The 23,565-nt window shown below is 54.0% G+C and overlaps 8 protein-coding genes across 8 annotated transcripts; 5 read left to right on the forward strand and 3 right to left on the reverse strand.

The window, feature by feature from the left end:
- Positions 1-1,603: 1,603 nt before the first annotated feature.
- J7T54_006503 (uncharacterized protein) lies at positions 1,604-2,011 on the forward strand (the record flags this gene model as incomplete). Its single annotated transcript, XM_051502941.1, has 1 exon — positions 1,604-2,011. The coding sequence occupies one exon, from the start codon at positions 1,604-1,606 to the stop codon at positions 2,009-2,011; it is 408 nt and encodes a 135-aa protein (XP_051365314.1).
- Positions 2,012-2,317: 306 nt separating this feature from the next.
- Positions 2,318-2,775, reverse strand: J7T54_006504 (Vacuolar transporter chaperone-like protein; the record flags this gene model as incomplete). Its single annotated transcript, XM_051502942.1, has 2 exons — positions 2,318-2,682; positions 2,742-2,775. 2 exons carry the CDS (start codon positions 2,773-2,775, stop codon positions 2,318-2,320), a joined length of 399 nt encoding a protein of 132 aa, XP_051365315.1.
- A 689-nt stretch (positions 2,776-3,464) lies between these two features.
- On the forward strand, positions 3,465-4,097 carry J7T54_006505 (dynein light chain; the record flags this gene model as incomplete). Its single annotated transcript, XM_051502943.1, has 4 exons — positions 3,465-3,485; positions 3,535-3,573; positions 3,662-3,736; positions 3,789-4,097. The coding sequence occupies 4 exons, from the start codon at positions 3,465-3,467 to the stop codon at positions 4,095-4,097; spliced, it is 444 nt and encodes a 147-aa protein (XP_051365316.1).
- Positions 4,098-11,056: 6,959 nt separating this feature from the next.
- Positions 11,057-11,956, forward strand: J7T54_006506 (uncharacterized protein; the record flags this gene model as incomplete). Its single annotated transcript, XM_051502944.1, has 1 exon — positions 11,057-11,956. The coding sequence occupies one exon, from the start codon at positions 11,057-11,059 to the stop codon at positions 11,954-11,956; it is 900 nt and encodes a 299-aa protein (XP_051365317.1).
- Positions 11,957-12,514: 558 nt separating this feature from the next.
- On the reverse strand, positions 12,515-14,209 carry J7T54_006507 (uncharacterized protein; the record flags this gene model as incomplete). Its single annotated transcript, XM_051502945.1, has 3 exons — positions 12,515-13,063; positions 13,119-13,772; positions 13,835-14,209. The coding sequence occupies 3 exons, from the start codon at positions 14,207-14,209 to the stop codon at positions 12,515-12,517; spliced, it is 1,578 nt and encodes a 525-aa protein (XP_051365318.1).
- A 1,924-nt stretch (positions 14,210-16,133) lies between these two features.
- On the forward strand, positions 16,134-16,958 carry J7T54_006508 (Arabinose 5-phosphate isomerase-like protein; the record flags this gene model as incomplete). The annotated part of the gene is made up of 1 exon (XM_051502946.1): positions 16,134-16,958. One exon carries the CDS (start codon positions 16,134-16,136, stop codon positions 16,956-16,958), a length of 825 nt encoding a protein of 274 aa, XP_051365319.1.
- Positions 16,959-19,328: 2,370 nt separating this feature from the next.
- On the forward strand, positions 19,329-20,900 carry J7T54_006509 (uncharacterized protein; the record flags this gene model as incomplete). The annotated part of the gene is made up of 4 exons (XM_051502948.1): positions 19,329-19,380; positions 19,442-19,642; positions 19,695-19,891; positions 19,947-20,900. 4 exons carry the CDS (start codon positions 19,329-19,331, stop codon positions 20,898-20,900), a joined length of 1,404 nt encoding a protein of 467 aa, XP_051365320.1.
- Positions 20,901-21,301: 401 nt separating this feature from the next.
- Positions 21,302-23,094, reverse strand: J7T54_006510 (uncharacterized protein; the record flags this gene model as incomplete). Its single annotated transcript, XM_051502949.1, has 5 exons — positions 21,302-21,393; positions 21,450-21,775; positions 21,834-21,976; positions 22,115-22,202; positions 22,262-23,094. The coding sequence occupies 5 exons, from the start codon at positions 23,092-23,094 to the stop codon at positions 21,302-21,304; spliced, it is 1,482 nt and encodes a 493-aa protein (XP_051365321.1).
- Positions 23,095-23,565: the final 471 nt, after the last annotated feature.

A 23,565-nucleotide genomic window follows, 5' to 3' on the forward strand; every position in this document is an offset into this window, starting at 1 on the left:
TGAAGCTTCAACAGGGGCGTGCTGAGTCGCTGCGCCAGTTGGACCTTGTGTTCCTCCCACTGGTTGGTTGGCCCGCGTTCCAGTCCCTATTGAACAACACGGCCGATGCCTGCCTTGGTCGCCACATGCTGAGACAAGTATCGGAACCTAGATCAGCAACTTTTGCCAATACGTAGTACGTTAGTACGTCTCTTGAGCTGGCTCTGATGATGGTGATTTTGGCCATGATTTGGTGTTTCTGGTTTAAACACGACACGCCTCTAGCTCCCACGGTGGCTCCTGGAGCTTACGCTTGAGCTCCACTTGGCTGACCGCGCTGGCGGCGGCCTCCTTGCATCTGTTGGTGCTTCGATCGATTCGCGCAGAATACTCACGAACAGAGTTCAGGGCGCGGGTCACCACCGATAGTCTGCCACCAGCGGCCTGAGCCTATTAGCAAAACTTACCTTGGAACGAGCGGGATACCTAGTTTGCTTATGAAGATGCTTTTTGCTGTTACGCAGATAAGCTGCTACAAATTGTCAAGATGTCTGCGCTTTGTGTCCGTCTACCTATACCTACAGATTGATCCTCACACTGCCTTAGTCCGATCCCTAGCTCCGTTTCACAGGCCCAGACCCGAAATCCCCGACCTCGTGGGCTTGCTGCAGCCGGGATCCAGAGCGGGGAGTGTCCGGAAGTCGAGTTGAATACAGACAGAGGTGCAGCTGTTGTCAAGCTCTCAAAGTCCCAAAGACAAGGCACCGGAGAATCAGAAGGACAATATTCGTAAACGCTTTGGATACCGTAATATGATCTTTGAAGGATTTTCGTGATTTTATTATCATGTACTTGTGTCCATCGCCCCGCGTCTTGTGCATTTTGCTTCGTGCAGTTCCTGCCTACCCTTAACCCCGAGTGCCATCACGGCAGCCTAGTGACCATCAGGCTGCTGCGCGCTTTGGGGTGGAAAAAAGTTCATAGATGATTCTGGTGATCTAGGAAAGTTGATGTACCTCCGAGTTGTTTGTAGGCTTGCACCCGGCTTCCAGTCTCGCAATGCACTAATATCCGGAACAAGACCTGCAAGCATTTGCTGCTTGCACAACGGTTATCCGAGTGTCTGGCACTAGCGTTTCTATGTCAACAAACTAACTAGCGAGATAATCTCTGGGTGCCGTATAACCGTAATGGATCCTTTTCTGGCATCATCTTTGTCATCTTCCCATTGTAGCTACGGTCAGATCGCAGTTGGGCGAGCACTAGCGCGTGATGCTGTTGTACCAGTGGCGATAAGATAAGAACAGGCGCTATCAGCGACCTTCGTGATTTACGATATGCACTTTTACGTCCTACAGATGCACATGTCGCAGTCAACGACCTCAGTATGCCAGACGCTGCCATGGCGCCTGTTGCAAACCTCAATGCCGCAAGGAAGCGCAAACAGCCAGAAGAACAGTCATCTCAAGCGTCAGCCGTGCCGAAACGTCATTGTGCAGAGAAGCCCCCGTCCGAACCAGCAGACCTCTCCCGAGTCCACGAGGGCGTAGTCCTGGAGCTTAGACCGAAATACAATGTCCTCACAATCTCAATCATTTCCTCAGCGAAGATAAGAAAAAGAATCATGTCGACCAACAAGCATCTACTTGACCGGGATAATGGTGTCGTCTTGCTACACGCTCGGCAGCCGGAGGTCGGCAAGCTCATCACTGTGGCGGAGCAGTGCAAGCGGATATTGAAAGAGCAGGGAAGATCGGTGTACCAGTACAATCAGCCTTTTGAGGTGCCGGAAGCTCTGCAGAAGGTGAAGAAGCCCGACATTGTGGAAAAGACCATGCTGGAAGACGAGGTGGACGGAGATGGGGACACAGAGGATGATTACTTCGAGACAATGCAGAGCCGCTTTGAGAAAGCGATTCTTCCGCCAGCGCCAAAGAGACTACCCCGTTCCATGAGGGTCTTTCTCTCGCTGTCTCCGGTTCCCGAGCTAAAAGGGAAAACCAACGTAACGCTACAGCTTACTGAAGCATGATGGCCTGGAAGCTGGGATTCTGATGGGCACTTCTGCATGGACTGGCAGTATGGGCACCGCGGCGCTCGGATTCAGTTACGATATGATGAAAGATACCCCAATGTTGAGCTATACACTATTCTCTGGGAATGCTCGTCGTTAGACTTAGATGTGACGCTAACTTGCCCAAATGCAACCATCGGAAACGCCAGAGAAAACCGAGCCTCGTCACCCAAAGGAATCCTCCAAGATTCGGACGCTATTTGTACGACCCTATGTCCTGCAGCTTTGCCGGCCCTGTCCGCTACATAACCGTGGCGCAGGTACTTACAGCTCGCCGTTGCTCTCCCTCTTGGATCGATCGATGATCCTCAGCACAAAGTTGACAACAACAGCCAACAGCAAAATGATGGCCAGCACCGTTGGGCCAAAGCGGTCATCGAAGCCCGCCTGGCCCCTCATCCTTATAGACTTTGCTCGCCAGTGGTAGGTGACAAGCGCATATATCATGGTCAACATGGCGACGCCGGTGAAGAGAAATGCGGATATGAAGGCCGGACGGTCGCCAAAGTTAAGCATGCCGATGGCGAGGGCGCCGAGAACGACGGTGAAGTTAAGCCACGATAGGAAAGTTCGCTCGTTGGCGAAGAAGACTTTTGGCTCGACGCGAGTCGGGAGCGCAATGCGCTTGCCTAGGGGGTCCATTATCAGCAATTGACTTTGGCGAGACGTATAGATTCCTAAGACATACCTTGGGAGGTCTGGAGAAGAGGCTGGGAAGACATTGTAGCGGTCGTGCGGTCCTAAACCCCTCGTTGCGGCTTGGTTCGGCAGCTACGCTTCGTGCGATTGCACTTGTGAGGTTGGCGGTGGTCGCTTTCGGGGTAGTTGAAACGGGCCTGGGTGACACAATCGAGCGTGCAGAGTGTTTTGGTGAGTGATAAAGACCCAAATTGATGAGAGTTGTACAGAGCGAGGTCCAACGCGAGAAGAATAGTTGGTAAAAACTGAAGAGGCCTGTGACGATAGTATGGCTGCGCGCGACCGGGGCCCCCACTCACTCTCAGCCTCCCGGATTTGGGAGAGCTTTTGACACACGTGGGAGCTGTCTATCACTCCCAGTGGCTGCTTTCACGTGTTAGCAAGTACTGTCAAAATGCCCCGCGAAACCACCTACACAATCACCTTGAGCTGAGAGACATTTGATATATTGAAAGAGGCTGTTCGATTGGGATTGAGTAGCGAGGAATTTGGGGGCCAAATCGTTGACCTATGCGTGTTGTTGTGGGTGTCTTCGTGCTGCAGATGTTAACCGCTGAGATGCCTTGACGTGTAGCGTAGGCGCCTGGTTCCCCTCCGCATCCTCCAGTTTGTTCACCGGTTGTCAACCCGACACGCGCCTGGTTGTTTACTCGACTGTACTACCTCCTCCCACCTCAAACCACCAACAACGATCCGATCACCGTTGCACAACATGGCTGATTTCGCAATCCCGGTATGCGATTCACATGAGAATACGCGACATCAAACTGACAGATGGGTAGCCCATTGCCGAAACGCGTGTCAAGCAGATCGTTGACGATGTACGTCCCGAACCCTACAAACGTTGACACCGGCTCGTAACGTCGCTGCAAGGGAGAGAAGCATGGAAAAACTGACAGCATACTATAGGTGTGCGGCACGGTCTTGGAGTCCGCCGAGTACTACGACCACTCGAAAGTCGCCGACTGGAACTCGACCATAGTTGTCAGTCCGCAGAAACGTTGCACACCAATCTTCCACTAACCCCTCTGACTAGAACTCCACGCTGAAAGCTTTGATCGCCGAGGCGACACCTCAAGATGCACCTGGCCCTGGCTGCAAGTTTGCCTGCAACAGTGTCATTGTGCAACACCTAGTCCCCACGTCTGCCCTCAACAAGCCCCGAGGCGGTACCGATGCTAAAGCCGCGGAGTCAAATTTCACTACCAGCGGCCGCAGGGGTATGCATAGCGCCGTTGGAGCGTACTGGAACGACACGAAAGACGGCATGTGGGTGCATAGGTACACAGGCGGAGAGCGCAAAGGCCTAGATGTCATCGTCACAATGCTTTGGATAGCGCTCTAAAGTCATGTGCTGGCCATACACAAAGGAGGACCTCGAATAATATTATGAGAGATTTGAAATCAGTTGTGGAAATATTTCAAGCAAATCGGCCAGCGGGCATTCTGTGCGTGGATGTACATCTTCATTGATTTTTGAAGTGTGCTCTGTCAAGACCAGCTTCACTATTCGACCAAGGCTGCATCTCTTGAAGATTTGACGGCCTTCCGTTGCAATTCTGCGCCCACACCGCAACAAATGGAGTACCGCCACCGACCGAAAGAGAACTTCAACTAGGCGCGTGATCTTGCAGTGAACACTGAGAAGCGGACATGAGAGCTCTGTTCTCTCGATCGTTGCACGTCTATATTGGGCTCGATGTTCTCGTACTTGACGCGCTGCTTGGTCACTTGAAACCGAGGTGCGCAAGGACCGCGGAATCATCATGTTAGAACCCTAGACGCTGGCATTTGCAGCAATAATAATACACGTAGAAAGAGGGTGCTTCGCCGTGACGCTAATCGCCCGCCCCTAAAGAAGGCGTATCACTGGACTCATTCAAGCCCACGCTATTGTAACCACTGTGGTAAGAAAACGACAACTTTGGAGGTTCTTTTCGAGGCCGGTTTTCCCAGTCGACATTCTTCCCAAAGCTGATGTATAGAGTACCGTCCTCAAAGTGACGTTTTGAGCTCTGACCACCGAGCGGATCCAGCTGTCCATGAGGATGAGAGTACTCTTCAGATGCTTGTCGAAGAATTGCGCTGTTTTCCTGAGTCGACTTATCCTGTTGTTGGCTCATATCTCTCAAGTTCTGATCCGTCTCTTCTATGAAAACCCTGTCAGATGGGGGAAGAGCCTGCTCAACTGCGCTGTCTGACTGTGAAGGTTCTTTCCCCTTCTCAAGGAAACTTCCGTCATCCGGATCGAGGTAGGTTGCTTGCCCCCCCTGATCTCCTTGGCTGTGCTCGTCATCGTTACTGCTGAGGGTCGAGGTTTCGCCAGAAGAGCTGGTCTCATCCTCCTCCTCCTCCTCTTCTTCTTCAACAATCTCAAGTCCCTCAATAGCCATTGGTATGGCTTCTCGTGCAACTTCTCGCAGATGGCCACCCAAATGCGAACGGAATCGCTTGCGGCTGGCAGAATATGTGTCGCCCGAATGATTCCAATTCTCGCAAAAGGGACAGGAATTGTCGGCAAAGTGCTGGATTGATATCTCGCAGAGATCAACTAGATCATTTCTCTGACTATCCAAAATATCGCGTTGATGGTCAGCATCAAACATGAAGTGAGCCCTCATGTTGTCCGCAGTTGCGCAGCGTACGTCACAAAGATGACACTGCCACTGCTTTCGATGTTGGCTCAGCTCATGATGAAACCAGTCATGAGATGTGGCAAAAGCAGGCTCCGAGCATTCTGGAAATGTGCAGATGTATAATGATAAGTCGCTATAAACATGCTCCCTGCGTTGAGGTGACCTTGGTTAACAACGAGGCCTTGGAGTTTACAACGGGGATATACTACTTACTTCCATATTTGCTTGTTTCGAAAGATCTGAGGAGTCCGGCAATATGGGCATTCTACCTGCATATTATACTCCAGCCTTTTTCCATCCAAACGCAGGCTTGTCAGGCTTGGAATGCGGCCAGCAGTGCCACCCGAAGACTTGGCAGTGCTGGCGAAGGACGTGGCATCCGAGTCGAAAGTTCGGATTGAAGATGCCCTCTGCGAGCCGTAGCCTGAGTCTGTTGGCATCCCTTCGCTGTGTGCAATGGATTCTGCGTCTGAGTGGATAACTGAAACTGGAACCTCAAAATCTACGCTATCTTGGCCCCGATAGTTCTGCCGGTAACGTATATGGGCTCGACGTTGAGCAACAAGATTCCCCAGCTTTTCAGCTAGCCAGGGCCGCTGTTTTAGCAGGGGAAATTTGTCGGTCATGTGGGTGATATCAGGACGATCATCGACTTCATAAGGTCCGCGAGACATCCCTGGATCTGTCGCATACTCACTGAGACTTGGACGAGCAAGAGAGGATACCGTTAGAAGGTGGGTGATTGCTGAATGTGCACCGAGTAGCACCTCTGCGAGTTCGGTTGTGTTAGATCTTATACTGAGCACACCCTTTTCATGGTTCGAGTTGTGCAGCTCCGATTTGACAATCTCAGCTGTAAGCTCCGCCAGAGCCGCCGGTGACGCATCTTGTAGAGTGCTGTTGCACCTGTTAGGTCGCTTGTGTTCCACGATCTCGGATGCTGAAATTAGATCAGTATGACAGTCTCGACAGCCTATATTCGTCCAGGAAACATACCTCGCTGCAAAGACACAGACAAGCGCTGCAAACCGAACGACGAGTCTTGTTGGAGGTCGCTTTGCCCGTGCTCATTCGCACTGATGTCTTTCTTGGAACGCTCTTGCGGCAGAGCGGCGGATTTGCCAGCCCATATATGAAATCGAGACCTTTCGTCCAGCAATATGCTGGTAAGCGAGGCGAAGAGAGTGCCGGGAAGCACCCGGCAAAGGTGGTCCAAAGCATCCAAAGAAACTTGGGCTAAAGCTTCGAAAGCACTGGGTTCTTGCGACTTTGTTGAGCTCGTCGCACGGAGTGTTTGCGCGCGGTGACCCCCAGTCTTGTCAGAGCGACCCATGGCCCAAGATATCCCCCTTTTACGGCTCCCACGACAGTTCGTCCGTGTGTATCTTGATCGAGAAGAGCCTCCGAATTACTGCACCGAGATAACACGATCTGTGCCACCCCTCACCATGTCTGATCCACCGTAACGATTGGATGCAACGCTGCATCAGCTCCCAACGGCGGCTGCAGCTCAGCGGCTAATGTTGCACAACATGCAGCAAAACACTTGCCCCCCTCAATTCTGGCTCGAAATGACCTCCATACCTACAAATATGTGCGATGTGAGATCTTGGGCAAGCGCATTGCTGGTCAAGTGTGACAATGTCCGGACTCGAGGTGGCTGGTCTCGTCCTGGGGGCTATCCCGTTGCTGCTGATGACTGCGCGAGGCATCAACGAGGAGCTGGGTAGAGTTCATGACTGGTGGGATTTTGAAGCGACATTCGACAATCTTCTTTTCGCTATTGAGGCGCAGAAGTCACTCTATCGCCAGAATTTGCAGCTTCTCGTCGAACCGTTGAGTCTACCAGAAGCGGACATTGAAGCCCTGCTCGAGGGAACAAAACTCGAAGTATGGAACCAGGCAAATGTTCAGAGTAGTCTGCGGGCAAGGTTTGATGAAGAGGACTACATATTTATGACGCGGAGATTGAGAGCGATGCATCGGACGGTCGTCGCGTTACAGAATCTGTTGCCCCTGGACGAGGTTGGTTGAGTTCCATCTCCAGTACAGCGGATGGCCATATTAACAATCTCAAAAGCTATACGATACAAATCCCATCAAGGCCGAATTCAAACGTGCAGCTGTCAGCTTCACTTCGGATGCAAACAAGAGTATTGCTCGCATCGAATCTATCAATCACGAGCTCAACACCTTCCTCAAAAACGAACGACAGATCGCAAAGTTGAGGCAACGCAAGAAGCTATACTTCCCTCTGGATCAAGTTCAATCTCATGCTGTACTATATCATCAACGACTGCGTGAGTGCTGGAGTTGCTCCTGTCAGCCTGCGCACAGCGTGGGCATAACACTACACCACGAGAAGAACGAGCGTTTCCCGAATCGCAGCAGGAATCATGTCCATACTATTTTCGAACATGATACTGATAAGACGTACTTTGTGGTGAAGACAGATTCTTCTAGACAGGTTTCGACGCAAACTGTGGAAAAAAGAGGTACCCTCGGCGCCTGGGATCTCGCGCTGAGGGAAAAGGCGGAGTACGGCACAAAGCATCCAGACGACCAAGAGCATCCATCTGCACAAAATGGGCAAGCCAAAGACCATGGAGCTGCGGCTGTAGCTACAGGTACAAATCACCCGGACAAGAGCCACCATTCGCTCAAAGTCAAGTTCATCGAGGCCACCAAGACCATGTGGCAGAGCACAACAAGCAGATCAAGATCATCTCGTCGGACGAAACATGGTCATAGTCTGCAAGGCTCACTTCTCGAGCATAAGAGCCATGAAGGTGCGGTCGAATCAGGATCAACTGCGTAAGTGGATTTATTGTTCCGCTCGTCCTTTGCGCAAGATTTCCAGACCCAGAACCGCCACTGACTTCGCAAGACCTACAATCAACAGCAGCCATCCGTCTGTCCAAAACAAAGTTCGCTTTGCAGATACTGAGAGACAAAAGAATGGCTTTGATGAGCACATTGTGCATGCTCGTAGTGAAGTTGTGGTCGCGGATGTCTGCAGCATCAATGGAGCCCTCGGACGATGCGAGCCTGACCAAGTTATTATACACCTCGGCCAGCCATCTGACAACAAGGTGAATCTAATGCCAAAACTTCTACCTAAAACCTATCAAGACCGGACGCAGTCCATTCATGAGTATCTCCGACAGATGGACGCTCGATGTTTTCGCATGGAGCTCGGCCTGCGTCTTACGCTCACACTGCTGAGCTTCATCACGACCCCTTGGCTAATGGGGCGTCTCTGTCAACGCGATCTCTTCGTACTGATGCAACGGAACCCCTATGATCTAGACGAGTGGTCAGGTCCGTATATATCATTCCAGCCAGGACATTCGCCGACCGACGCCCACACAACTGCGCAACCCTGGCGCGTGAGGCAGACAGTATTGCTTTTGGGGGTCATGCTTCTCGAACTTTTTCACGGCCAGCCCATCGAAGAAACGCCCGTCTGGGCTATCAATACTATTCATGGCAAGCCGGTGGGCAGTACCTTGTTCTGCAGTGCTAATCAGTGGCTGGCCAGCTCGGCGGTTGATTTTACGACGTACTTTGGGCCAGACATTGGGAAGGGCATTATGGATGCCATATCCAAGTGCATTCGATACCGGTTCGACAGCGAGAGTGCCGCTGACGAGGCCACCTTGGCTCAAGTGCTCTACCACGAGATCTTCACACCGATGGAGGAGGGAGTGCCACGTAATCGCCAGGATGATGGAATGCTATGATTGTTCTATGGGAAGGCTCTCGTCTAGAAGGAAGATACAATCAATGTCGAGGCTATGTATTGATAGCACCGTGCTCTTCAGCGAGTCAAAGAAACGTGTTCAAGGAACTCGTCGTTCTTTTGGAGAAATGTCGCCCGCAGATGATGGTATAGAAGGAAGGTGGGCAGGTTTGGAGGCATGCAGGCGTTGTAGAATCCTACCTTGCTCACCATGGCCTTGTCTGAAAATGTTGTTGGTAAAAGCGGCCATACCGCCCCTCGTCCTTTATAATTTGGCCATGTCGAACCTTTGGGTGCTGCAGTTATTACAGGTAGATACGAGGTTCCTTCCGCATCGCCTCTAGTTACTCCAGCTGCGTTGCGCAGCCCAGACTACCACAAACGACCTGCCACGATGAAGCCCATCTGAGGCCCCATTTGCACCTCCCTGCCTTCAGGATTGCTCCTCGGTCACAATGCATGAGCTGGGCGTGGGGGGTTCAATGCAGTCTCGCTGTGGCGTTCTGGAACATGCAGCAACTTCAACTTCAGCAAGTCAGCAGCGTCGGACATGCTGCACGAGATCACCGCGCAGCAACCTCCTTCAACGACACGTCCAGACGTCTAGCGTCGCCAGCAGCTGCGAAATGGATAATGCTCCTTCTCAACTAGACGTTGGCAGTCGACTTGGTCAACGCAACCAGCATCGCCATTCGTGATTCACCAACTCGAGTTCAGAGTCCAGGGGTCCTGGGTCCTGACGCCTGGGCTGCGGTCATGTCGTAATGGTGGGGTGACCAGAGACGCATGCGAATATCTGTATCCGCTTATGACGGGCTTTGTGGGTACAACTGGGAATCCTATGCCGCGCTGAGCGACGCTCGAGTCCAATGCACAATGAAGAAAATGAAGGCCAACATCTCCGCTTCAGTTCTGATGCTATCCGGGTGGCCAAGACAAGGTAACTAAGACTGGTGCCGAAGGCGGTCGTTCTCGGCCCTCCGATGATCGCCGAGGGGCAACGAGCTGTTGACCATTCGTCCGACCTCTAAACAAGATTTCTGCTGGCTCTGCAAAACTCCATACCTATCGAGAAGGACTGGACATCATTTTTTCTTTTTGCTCGGCTTGCCCGACGCGCTGGTGGTAAAAGAGTCTTAACACAAGACAAAAGACTTCAACGGGTCCGAGCCATATCCGACGGAAGAATGGCGCCCAAGACCCCGAATTACAAGTACAGGCTACCAGGTGCAAAAAGACTGGGTCATCTCCATCTTCAACGATTCAGCAACGGAGGCCAAGCCAACTAGCCAAGCTACCACAGGATCCCTTGCCACCAGGTTTCGACGTGGCCTCCTCTCGCTCAGTAGGCCAAGGTGAAAGACACGCGAGTCATAACAAGAAAACATCTACCTCAGCCAACCGACACCGGCGCGCAGAAAATAAGGCACCACCCACTGCTCACGAGCCCAAACTGACTATGTTGGCTGAGAGCGCACGGACCTGAATAATGATTTTGACAACGTGCTGCTTCTTCGGGTCTAGGCGTGGTCGCGCAGGAAGAGTGGGCAGGCTTTTCACGATACTATGGGTCCAAAGGCTCCGTTTTCCCCATGGCCGCAGCCGGCATCGTCATTTGGCAAGATTGCGTGGGCCCTAGAATAAAGGCCTGCCTCACCGGCGCGTCTTGGCTTCGGCTGCTTTTCTTCCTGTTCACTATGTAGATCGACCGCCCTCTCATGAAGTCGCTAGTGAGGAATCTCCAATTGCGCCCTCTTTACGACACATCACTCAAAGCAAGATCGTGAGCCTCTATCTGAGCCTTCGCTGCTCACTGCCACTGTGCCCGATCGCTTGGCCCCTTGTCCAGCGCAGACTTCCATAGGCTCGAGCTCGCCCTCGACGATCTTCGCCGTCAACCAAATTTGACGTGGTAGCACCGTAACAATGGTACAGGTTCTGGTTGATCCCGCCTCGCCCATGTCCCACGGACATGTCACGCGATTCGAGAATGCGGAATACTACAAGACTTCCCATGGAGGGCACGAGTCCATGTCTCGGGAGGAGCACGCTCGGCGTATGAAGGAGTTGCTGGCCAAGAGGTCGAAGAGGGCACCACGCCGTGGCTGGACCATGCTGGACTACCCAAGCACACAGGCCGATCAAGCGCCTACACCCCACGCGACATACTTCCACTCCCAAGTCTCCATCCCAGAGAACAGCGTCGTTGTCTCGAGACCAGCCACGCCAGCGGCCACACCAATCATCGAGGACGACTCGGTCCAGCTGGTACAGCGACCAAAGCTTCCGCCGCCTCGCCGGTCGTACTCAGTCACGGACAGGGAGCCTCTGCCGGCGAATCTCCCCAAGCCTTCACACCGCCTACACCTTCTCGATCTTCCCTCGGAACTCCACTACAACATTGTCGACTTCCTCGACCCTATTGACAGCGCCTGCTTTGGCCTTGCCCACCCAGCCCTTTACGACATTCACCGTCGGAAGCACGGCAAGATCCGCCTGTCCGCTCGCTATCAAGGACCCAATGACATGGAGTGGGCATGGCGCGGTGCTGGCTCCCTCAAGCGCGCCGAGACGACCAATCTCACAAGCGAGAGCGAGCTGGCGCACATGCGCGTCCAGGGCCAGGTGTATTGTCGCAAGTGTGGCGTCTCGCGGTGCGAGCTACACCGGCACCTCAAGTCATGGATGGGCGTGGACAAGGAGTACTGCAGCATCAGGGAGACGTTTGGCAAGCCTGCCGGTGAAGATGCGAAGCCGTACTGCTACCTGAGCTCGCCCAAGAACCCGCACCGCTGCGGCCGCCACGGCGGGAAGAAGTTTGCTTGATTACAGCGTAGCGTATTTTGATTTGAAGGACATTGACGGCGGTTGCTTTTTCCATCTCCCCCTCTCCATTCAGACCTGATCTTTGGAGAGGAGTAAATGAAATGACGATAGATGTTAGATGTTAGATGACCAGATATGGAGTTATGGACTTTTTGGACACTCATCCGTTTTGGGCGCTTTACATTGCTGCAGTGAGCCTACACACCAGTCGTCCGGCGCCGACACCGGATAGATGCGAGACAAGGAGCTTCGCCAACATATTGAATGTAGGTTCGTAAAGTTGCTTCATTATGTCACTGGTATAATGATTCGTAATATGCTAATTAGACCTGTATCGAGGCTACCCAGACCAAAACTGTTACGTAAATATGTACGCTGATTAGCAACATCCAGAGCACAGTGGATTTCCTTTTGGCCTGTTTAATAAGAACAATGCTTAAACGATTGTTAACTCAAACGAGCCATCCCAGCTTGCTAGACTCCCAGATGCTGTCCCAAACGCCGTTATGTACTGATGATTTGCCATATTGACTCCGCTCATGTATACAGCAGACGCACTCAGAATGGCTTTCTCCAGTTAGGACCGGAGCATTCTCCTGTCGCGTCTATCCACTGACGGATTCCCTTGACGAAGGCTCCGCTGGTCCATCTGTCCTCTTCAATGGCGCCCCGTCGAGGCTTGCCGAGCTTGAAGCTCTGGCTTGTGCAGCAAGCACCCTGGTGATACCGCCACTGGAAACACGTCCGCCCCCTTTGGAACGCACCGTCGACGTCCTCCTCGATTCGCTGGTCGTACTTCTTGCGGAGATAGTGGCCCTTGTCGACGTCGTTGGGGAGCGCCGCGTACTCGTCCTCGGGTATCACGAGCTTGTCGGCTTCGCACACCTTTGCGCACGCCGCGGGTGATTTGTGTGCTTCCTTCTCCACGGGGTTTTTGTCACGCTCGAGCCTTTGTCGGCTTCTCTCCATATCACCAGCGTACTCCTGGTCTGCTTCATCCGGGCCGATGAAGCACGTGTCTTCTGACAAATTGTCCCAATCGCGGCGAAATTGCGTCAGATGAGGCGCCATGAACGCTTCATACAGGTCCTTGATGAGGAGGGTGTCCTGCGATCCGGTCAGTCCATCTTGCTGACGCATTGTCCGCATGGGATACTCTCACCTTATTTTTCCTCGTCTGCTCAAACTGCCAAATCATGCTCACTTCCTCTGGATTCACGTGGTGCATCGAGATGATGGGTTCGCACCATTGCCCGTGGCCGTAGGGCATGCTCAGCGGTCGTTCGCCGTTGAACATGGGATGCACTTGTTGCACCTTGGTCCCGGCTTCGCCGACCGCCTCGGCAAACAACAGATCACCGCAGCATGATTCTCCTGCGCGCGTGTCGTACTTGGAGGCGAGATCGGTGATGTTGTTGACCATATTCCTCATGAGCTCGCCCGAGACGACGTAGCCGCTGCCACCGTGCGCAAAGGGAAACTCATTGAGCAGCGCCACGCTGCCGAAGTACTGGGGGCCCTTGGGCGCCCTCTCGCGCAGCCACTCCACCATATTGGACCACACAATGTAGGTGTCTGCTTCGGCAAACACGTACCAGTCCATGCCTGGGCGCCTTTCCCACGCGCGATCGACCATGTTGAGGAACTTGTACTTGTCGAGGTTCCAGCCCCCGTCTATCTCCGATGTGCAATCCTGCTGGGATATGGGGCATCGTTTCTGCGCCCTGTACAGTTCGAATTCGGGGTGCTGTTTCATGAGGGCCGGGCTCACGCGGTCGAGGGCATCGTGTAGGTGGTATTTGCCAATCTGCTGTTCCTGCGCATGTTTTAGCCTCGCGGGGCCCTGTTGCGACAAAGGAAGCCTTTGGGCGCACCTACAAGATCGGAGAAAATGAGAAAGTCAGGCAGGCAGGACATTGTCGTGAGCAGATGGACGGGGAGCTTCTGGAAGGCTTCCGAGGCGCCCGTCTTCATGATGAACATAATGTTCGAGGTGTCGGGGAAGCCCTCGCAGGGGGTGCTGAAGTTGTACTGCGCGTGGACGCTGTTCTCGACGCCATTCTGGTAGAGCGTGTTGTTGTAGACCTCTTGTACGTGGGTGAAGTACGAGGTGACGTTGTCGTAGAGGTCTTGGGCCTGCTTGCGATAATAGCCGGTGGACGAATGGCTACTGAGTTGCCAGAGGGGCACCGTCAGCAGCGTGGTCAGCGCCAGTACCAGTGCGACCCTGGAGCTGCGGGTAGGTTTTATCATCGCATGGGCTGCCAAGGACCAAGGTGTCGTCCGTCCTACAACAGGAGAACAGAGGTGAATTTACCGGGCAAAGGTGGAAACCGAGAGTGTGGAAACGAGGAATTGGCTAGGGCGATTTCACCACAAACATTAATGGCATAATTATTAGCACAACGCTGGAGAGAAAGCTTCGATCTGATGCGGCGCCTGCTCGATGCACGCAAAGCAGGATAAGTGCCCGTAGAGCCCGTAGGGGAACCGGGGGATTGACAGGACGCGCAAGCCAGACCACGGAGATCCGCATGAGGACTGGATTATTCTGTCGTTCCCCAGCCCAAGTTCATTGTGAATTTGTGCCAGAACGACAATGCCGTATTATCCTGGGATCTACAATAGGCTCTAGCATCATAATTAAATTGGGCCCTCGAGGGGCGCTTCCGTGATGATGTCGGGAAGTTGAGGGGGCTGCTGTGTGCGCTGATCGCGTTCTCATCATCAGCGATACGCCGTACTATATAACATGCGCTTCCCGTTGATTATGTCGCTGCCAAGTCTACATCTCGGGGTGGAACGCAAGCCAGTACGGCAAGCCCCGGATCCCGTCTGAATCATGCACTTCTGCTTCTCGAGCGAACTCAGATTCTGATCTGAAGCCATATTTCCAGTCCAGGCTAACAAGTACGTAGCGACTATCGAGTGGATGCCGTTGCGGAGTCCGTGCGCCTGTGACGCGAGCCGCGACATGTGTCAGGCATTGATGATAACATGGATAAGGCGAGGTTGCTTGGTCCCTACGAACACTGAAGAACACCTTAATGATAATGTCTGGACTGTGCAACTGGGACTTGACGGCCATCATGTAACATCAGATGGGTGGATGTATCAGTAAGAAATATGAATGGACGTGTGAGTCGGCTTGGCCCGTCACAATGTCTAGGTAGCTTCATTATCAGCCTTTGCGGCGATCAAAAGCAAGTGCTTCCAGACAGAGATTTTGTTAATGACAAACCGCTTCCTCGTCGGCGCGCCTCTGCCATCAGTCAAAGACGCCTGGTTCATTGAATCAAACATCTCAGCTCTCGAACAGCAAGAATGGTGCCCTTCCACCCAGGCAATTGTGCCATAAAAGTCTCGAGCTACAGCGATAGCAGTGCGCAAGCCTGTTGACAGTCGGGCATCCAATCACAGCAGGAGTATTCTTGTATGATAATTCGACTATGAGCAGGGGAACGCAGCTCACCCCTCATGATTTGGCGTACTACTACTACGAACATCCATCCGTTCCGTTCGGGCTTTTGTGTCGGTCTCTAGACCACGAGTAGGTCCTGGGCACTCTATATCTTTTTAGGGTTCAAAGCCAACATTGACTTTTGGCTTCTTCACTCGTCGCATCATCACTTGGCCGGCATGCAGGCAATTGACTCGGATTTTGCACGATTACCTATCCGTACCGTAGTCTAGGCTTGGGTAGCATCAACAGTGTGCCCACTTTTTGAAGCGGATATCTCGCTCGACGGATGCAAGAACGGGCGCGCTATACGGGTCTGAACGAAGCCATGGCAGGATATGCCTCCTCCCCAGGGGTTGATCGATGACGAGTAGATGGGATTTATGGCCGCGATAGATGCAGCTCCTCCTAGGGCTCTGTGTCAGCCCCTGATCGAGCATGGTCATAGACCAGGCATTCCGAAATCATTAAGTAAGTACTTAAACCCTGTGCGCGACATGATGGCCGCCGTTTTGCGCTGCGGATCCAACCGGCTCAAGGCGCTTCGTTAGTTTGTCAGTTGCCGATTCGACGTGTGAGTGACTTCTGCTGGCCACACTTGCTAGAAGCTGCTCGGTTTCATATCCACACGCATCGCTTCGGACAAACCCTGGTGGTTTCTGTTGGCTTATCAATCTGCGCATTGTAGAGCGACAGAATTATACACGCGCACACAACATGACCGACGTCTGCGCCAAGCAACGCGTGCCTGTACAGACCAGTGCAGTCGTCGTTCTCACAGACAATACGCGCCCAGCCATCCCCCCACCGTCACCACCCTCAGACTCGCCCACACGGACCGAGCAGCCTTGCACGCCCATCGAGGATTTCAGCCTCGACGACGGCGATGGCGTGGCCGCGCAGCGCAAGGTACGATTTGCAAATGGGTGGCGCGTGCTAGACGCGGAAGCCGTGGCCCTGCGCAACCTAGCTACTCTGTACGACACAGACGAGTCGGCGCAGGAGCACTTTAGCAATGCTGTCGAGTCCGTCGTCACATCACGACGCAGCGGGGCCAAGCTTGTGGTGACAGGTGTCGGCAAATCTGGCCACATTGGGCGGAAGCTGGTGGCTACATTCCAGAGCCTCGGCATTCCGACAGTCTTTCTGCATCCGACAGAGGCACTCCACGGGGACCTGGGCTTGTTGGAACCGAACGACACAGTCCTTCTCATCAGCTTCTCCGGCAAGAGCCCAGAGCTGCTGCAGCTCATGCCCCATCTCGGCCCCTCGTTGCGTCTGGTCGCGCTGACGTCGCATCGGCGGTCTGAGGACTGCGAGCTCTTACAAGCCCGCCCTGACGGCTTGCTTCTGCCCGCACCCATCCCGGAGCCGGAGAAGGTCGCGCTGGGTGTCTCGGCGCCGACGACATCGACCACGGTCACACTGTCGCTTGGCGATGCCCTTGCCATGGCAGTGGCCAAGGAGTTGCATGCAGACATCTCGACGGTCTTTGCGGCGAACCATCCCGGAGGTGCGATTGGCGCCGCAACGAAGCAATGAGTGTTCGGAGCCCGTTGCTCTCACACAAGTATTTCTTGAGCCACTTGGCACAAGTTATACGACAGCGCGCTGCCAGGTGGACGCCCACTCTTCGCGGCTCTGCCTAAAATGATCTCAAGAAATCGTACCTGTTGATCCACTTTCGCCCAAAACTCCAGCGACGAGTGATTCAGATCCGACATGTGCCATACGGGATCCTGACTCACAACAGCGGGTGCGAAGACGTGGGTCTCACGCAAAGCCCATTCTGGACTGCAAGCGAGCATGCAAGTTGGATGCAGGCGCCAGGAAATGGGACCGAACGACGTGCGGATGGTGGCCCCGGCTGGTTCGGCGTCTTATGCGTGGACAGGCGTCAAGGAATCTGCGATGCTGTAACAACAGCGATATCAGTTGCTCATCACACGAGGTCGACGACTTGGGTTTGTAGACAGCACGACCATTGCGACACAGGCTCCGTCAACGGTGGAAGATAGAGGAAGAGTTTGGGACAGTCTGCCTGGCAATTCAGTACAGTCGGGCGATTGTAAGAGACCCAGATGATGCCGACTGCGCTCCCCGAGACAAGAGGAGCTATGTCCCTGTATGTGGTTATTCAATGTTTAGCCGGCAAACATATGCTGCGTCCTGGCTGCGCTGGCAGCTAACAAGTTTGCCACTTATAATTTTGGGAACCTCACATTGCTGTCATAGCCTGCAGTGTGAACGAGGAGTTGAGAGAACGACTGGACCCTCGGAGAGCAAGTCGGCATGCGAGTGGCTCGGATAATATTAAACACTTGTGAACGCGTGGCCTACCCGCTAATTAAACAATACTGCACAAGTGAGAAATCACAGGCCCCCGTTCGAAGAGGAATCCATCGTTGTCATGGCGGACTCGAAGGAAACTCCACCCAGCGAGCCCAAGCAGCGATTTCAACGCCAGAGGCACTAGTTCAATTAAGCATACTAGGCTGAAGAGGGTGTGATGCATAGCGCTCAAGTCAATTCCAGTCTAGGTATGTCTGCGAAGCGTCTTATCATCATTCATTATTGCAAGTTCACAACCTTCCATTCTGAGCCTGTCGGAGACCTCGATGCAAGTTCAATACGAGGTCCAGTCGGCTTAGTACTCGGTCTCTGACTGCTTCGGTCCAACCACACCAAGCACGCACGTCCAGTCTGTTCGCTTATCATCGACGGCTGGAGGCCAACGGCTACTAGCGCCAACTGTGCCGCCAAAAAAGGGTCTGCGCTATTAATTGCTTCAACACCACGCTGGGGCCGGGACCGGGGCTTTGCCCACCCTCCTGTCACTGTCAGTGTCTATGGACCATATCAGTGTCACTGATCAATGAACAGCCCCGACTGGGGCTTGGCTTTCAGTTCCAGGGTCCAGAAGGCTGGCAGCTGGTCGGCTCAGTTCCGCCTCAACTACTCCACTTGGACGCATCCGCCTTCGTGCAGGCTTGCTGCACGCTGGCGGCTGCACGCCAGAGTTACTGTCCAGCGTCCGTCGCTGATTCTGCAGGCTTTTCTCCGTCGCGCAAGCCATCAGCAGTGTTTGTCGCTCGCAATGCATGTCACTGGCGCACACGTGCGTTCTCTATTGTAGCCTAACAATATCAAAATCATTTTCTGGTGCCTCTTCCTGTCATACTGGCCACCTACATACTTCCAACGACTTCTCATTTCTTCTCGGTCGGTTCTCGATTCCAAGTGCCTGCTTGTTTCCCCAGTGATAACGCCGGCCAAGCGGGGATCCTACATACGCCCCCAGCCCTCTGCGACCCGAAGAGTCAACAGCTGCTGGTCAAGGTGGTAGCTGTGCGAGCAACAAGTCATAAGTAGTACATATTGTCAATCACCTGCGCCCTGTGTGTTACTTATCTTCTCAATTGTTGTGCGTCTCCCGCTCGGCTCCGGCTCCAGGCTCCTCTCAGGCTCTCACTGCAGGTACGGGACGAAGCACAAGACGTCATTCGCACTGCGACGGATGGGCGATTCATCCGTTTCCAACATTGGCCGTCGCCGAACCTTGCTCCTCAAACAACAAGTCAATTCCGAGATTGGACATTCCTCTCCGCCCGGTACATTGTTCAAGTGAGACTCTGATAACCCACGCCACGCCACGCCACGCCCAGCTCTTTGCCAGGGCAGCGTGTCGCTCGTCTGCCCCGCCACCAGCCTGACTGATACCAGTCAACCTCCAGCTTCGTCCATCGCGAGTCGCTACTTTGCTGTGCTCGCTCTGCGGAGCTGCGAAAGCAATAGGTCGGCGGCAACCTTGCCTACGCCAGCACACGTCGGCCATTGGCTCGTACTCACGCGGACGAGCATTGGGACATTTCATTCGCTGTCATCCTTGCAGCTGACTGCCCAGCCGCAACCATGAAGTTTGGGGAACAGTTGGAGAAAGAGTCGGTTCCTAAATGGAACATGTGTAAGGCAAAACCATCATCTCTCGAGATGACTGTATACGTAATTTTGTTGACATGTTCTAGACAACCTCGACTACAACTCTCTGAAGCGCGCAATCAAAGTTCACACGACGCGAGACCAAGCCACAGCCATCGCGATACCCGGCCAGCCCGATAAGTCCCTGCGCGCTTTTGAAGACGGGCTGTTTCTCGAACTATGCAAACAGCATGAGCGTGTGGATCTATTCGTCAAGAGCAAGGCGGGTGAAGTGACTCGAAGACTGGGTATGCTGTCAGGCCACCTCCGGCAGCCGAGTTGAGCTAACCGCCGAGGCAGATATGCTATCTCGCAAGATTGACAAGTGGATTGGCAAATGCCCCGAGAACCCCACGGACAGTACCATCTCGAAGCAGCAAAGAACGGTCATCAAGTACGAGCGACGGCTATTCGAATTGGGCGACGAGATCTCGGCCCTGTCACGGTTCGCCAACGCCCAGATCATCGCCTTCCGTAAGATCATTAAAAAGTACAAGGTTAGCTACGCGCGTATCCGAAACGCAGGGCAGCCCGAACTGACAATGGTGGTAGAAATGGACTCGGTCGACAACACTCTCGGCCCGGTTCAACGAGTACATTGCGGGCAAGCCGTCCAGCTTCACACGCCGAAACTTTGAGCCTCTACAGACGCGACTCGACGACATCCTCGCCACGCTCCGCAATTCGACACCCGCCCTAAGCGAACCAAGCTCCCCGTCGACGACTTCCGAGAACAACGCCAGCCGACCGTCGACAAGCGCGGAGCCACACAGTTTCGAGCCCCTCCCAGAGGCTGCCAAGGAGGAGGCGCAGGCGCCACGCTCCAGGCCACAGGTCACGTATTGGAACGAGTACGATGACGGGAGCGAGTGCGAAGGACCGGAAAACGACTATGCCATCTACATCAACCCAGACGAGGACACATCTTTCGCAGGATTGGGATACGTGCAGGCTGTCCTCGCCATGCCATTCTCCAAAGTGCAACACTGGTTCAAGCTCAAACGGGAAGGCGAAAGGCAACCACTGCTGGGCGAGTCATCCTCCAGGTCCCAGACGTCTAGGCCTGGTACAGCTACGCACGGATACTTCTCGGCCGCATCTGCCGATTCGGATGAGGAGGGCTACGCAAGCTCGGGCGAATTCCCCCACCAGGGCTACGCGGCACACTATTCATTCCCCAGCATCGGCGACCAGAAGATTGTCCATTATAGAGAAAACGTTCTCTTCTGGGTCACTGTTGGCTGCTTCGTCGGGTCCTTTGTACTATTGGCGATATCCGGCCTCTTGATCCTCACCGGCCGGCACAGGCTCCGTGTCGAGGTCGATGCGGGCGTCACCGTCGGCGTGGCCTGCAGTCTGCTGAGTGCCTGCTCTGGCTTGGCCGCCACCATCTACCGACGAGGTCCTCTCACCGTGTCGCATCGCATCATGATATGGAGCACGTTTATAGCCGCCTGTCTGCTCAACGGCATGCTTCTTGTGCTGGTCGTCGGCAATACGCCTTGATGACCCCCTTTTGTTTTTGGAACGTCGCAAAGTGGATCGTGTATAGCACTTTGTGTATTCTTTTGCGTAAATGGACTCTTTTGGCGGTTGGTGCGCTTGGTCCCCGGCCGGCTTGTTGGGGTTGATGTTTCCACTTCACTGGGCCAGCAGTCTCGATAAGATTGCCATGAGCGTTAGGTACCTATAGAAGAGACCTCACAGTCCACATCGGAGTGTATGGCATGGCAACCTTGAGCGTTGATCATTAATCAGAACCATCAGTCAAATTAAGCATGGGTACGATGCACTGAGAGAAATTTGGGATTGCTGTTCAATTCAGCTGCCCTGGGAGATGAGTAGCTTTCTCAGCAGCCTAAAACATACGAAGTCCAACTTGTTGGCAGCCCGCAGGTCGTCAAGGATCACGTCCTAGATAAGAACGAAAAGTCAAGCAAAGGGGCCCCTTCCTCGTCCTTTGTCCCCAGAAACTCCTCAATGCGCTTCACGAGTTGTCCTATCAGCTGTCAGCAGGGTTCTCCGGTGAGGTAGGCATATGCGACTGGCACCCACCTGCTACACCCCACCTCTTTGCGAAGAAGTGAAGGGTGCTGTAGATATCATGGAACCTCGTGTCCGCCTCCCAAATGACGTGCTCAAAGTTGCTCAGCGCGGCAAGACTATGATAGGCCGAATAGGGCGTGACGGGGGAGCAGGTGGCCAGCATCTCCGGCTGGCGCGCAAGATGCTGGTTGAGATCGCGGGTGGTATCGGCGATGATGCGGATGGTGAAGTTGATGCCGGCAATGGCTTTGAGAACCTCCAGGTTGTTGGTGTTTGTGTATACCTCAGAGGGACGGATGGTGCACAGATAGGAGCAGTACAGTAGTAATAGGAGGCTGCGCAGGTGTCAGCTCGCTTGCTTGGGTAGAAAAGGGGATTTCTTTGGCTGCATACCATGTACACGTAGCAAAGCACTCGTAGTATTCGCCCCAGGTAGAAGCTTGTAGGACCATGGCCTCCACGAGCGATCTGGTGGCGACGTCCAGTTCAGCAAAAGATGCGACACTAGGCGGTCTCCCCGAGTGATACGTCTCTGTCTGCCAAACCAGAGCGCGGGTCGACAGTATGGCACACTGACAGTTGCGTTGAAAAGCACCTAATGGGACTGACGGGGATATGCCAGCCGGATGTCGCTGCACGACCCGGACTGGACCTCTTGTTTGTTCATCCCATACATAGTTAGTGGTCGGTAACAGGTCATCCTCGACGGGGGATGGGACATGGAACTCCTTCCACATCAAGCGCCTTTCGAATCGTATGAGGCTGTTGGTGGTCAGTCGGTTTTTGACTTCTGTGCACGTCAAAGGGCTCCGCAGACTCACCGATCGACAATGAGCATTGCCCAGTACAAGTCCCATTTCTCTTCGTCTTCCGGCGGTACGGCCCAGTCCCTCTCTGCCTCTCGATATTTGCCTGGTCGAATCCCCATGGAAGCCGCCGTCGTATAGGCATCTCCCACGGTAACGTAGGCTCTCGGGAAGTCACCGTGACCAAACTCGTAGAGACACAGCAAGGTTGCCGACTGCACAATCTCAATGCTGGGAGCGCCCAGGCCACGGAGTATACTGAAGACCCGCTTTGCCACCACATAGGCCGGTAGGCTCAGCATCTCCTTCCCATCGGGCATGACTGGGCGGCCCGAGTCCGCGTGCTGCGTGACGAGATGCATGCACACGACGAGCAACGCCATCTCAGGCTCCCGGGGCAAGCCATTTCTATCCAGCCTTTCCAGCTTCTGGCGGAAGCGCTGTTCATGGACAGCGGACAACCACATGTTTGTCGTCCGGAAATAAAGCGACACAGCCTCGTGCCACGAGAAGCCCTTGGCATTGAACAGGTTCATGATCATGGCCGACGGCAGCTCTAGATCGGTGTCAAAGATGTTGAAGCGCGCCATGCCCGTCATGTAGTCATGGGGGCTCCCTGCCGAGCCCTGAGTTCCTGGGTCGACAATGGCCGTGGTAGGGGCGGTGAAGATGTAGTCGTAGCTGCATTCCGAGGCAAGCCGTTGACAGCGACTGCATTCGGGCAGCGCCTTGTCGCATTTCTTCTTGGTACGGGTGCATTTTTCGCAAGCTCGGTGAGCGCGCTCCGACGGCCTCTCCATGGGCGATTTGGACGAACCTCCGGGGCTCGACTGAAACGCAGTCACCATGTCGGCTTTGCGCGCGTCCGCCCTACGTCAAGACGTGTGTTCGGGCAGTGGCCCCCATTTATGAGGAGAGCCTCGCCCAGAAATAGCCAGGTTAGAGCGCGGCACCTGATGCAGCTGCGAGCACTTCTGCAATGCCTCAATGGCGATGGAGGGGTCAATGCTAGCCGTCGCTGCTGTTGCTGCTGGCTCTACCTACCCCCTGAAACGGCCCTTTGCGCGACTGAAGCGGGCGGGCCCAATTCTGATGGACGTTTCTTTCTAATGGGTGTCCCCGTGTCGGCGACCTTGTCGATGGAAAGTCTTGGTCTTGCTGAGGCACACGCACACAAGATCAGCATGTTTTCAGGCTGCAGCAGCGAGCGCACGAGGTGATCACGACTCCACCCTGGTCGCCATGCCGGGAGTGGTGTTGGAGAATGGACTTGAGAGCCGACTTGTGGGTCAGCTTCGCGTGAGCGATACGTGTAGGTG

This window comes from Emericellopsis cladophorae (genome assembly GCF_022114955.1).
Source record: "Emericellopsis cladophorae strain MUM 19.33 chromosome Unknown NODE_4_length_1054762_cov_117_872525, whole genome shotgun sequence".
In the NCBI taxonomy this organism is placed as follows: Eukaryota; Fungi; Ascomycota; class Sordariomycetes; order Hypocreales; family Bionectriaceae; genus Emericellopsis; species Emericellopsis cladophorae.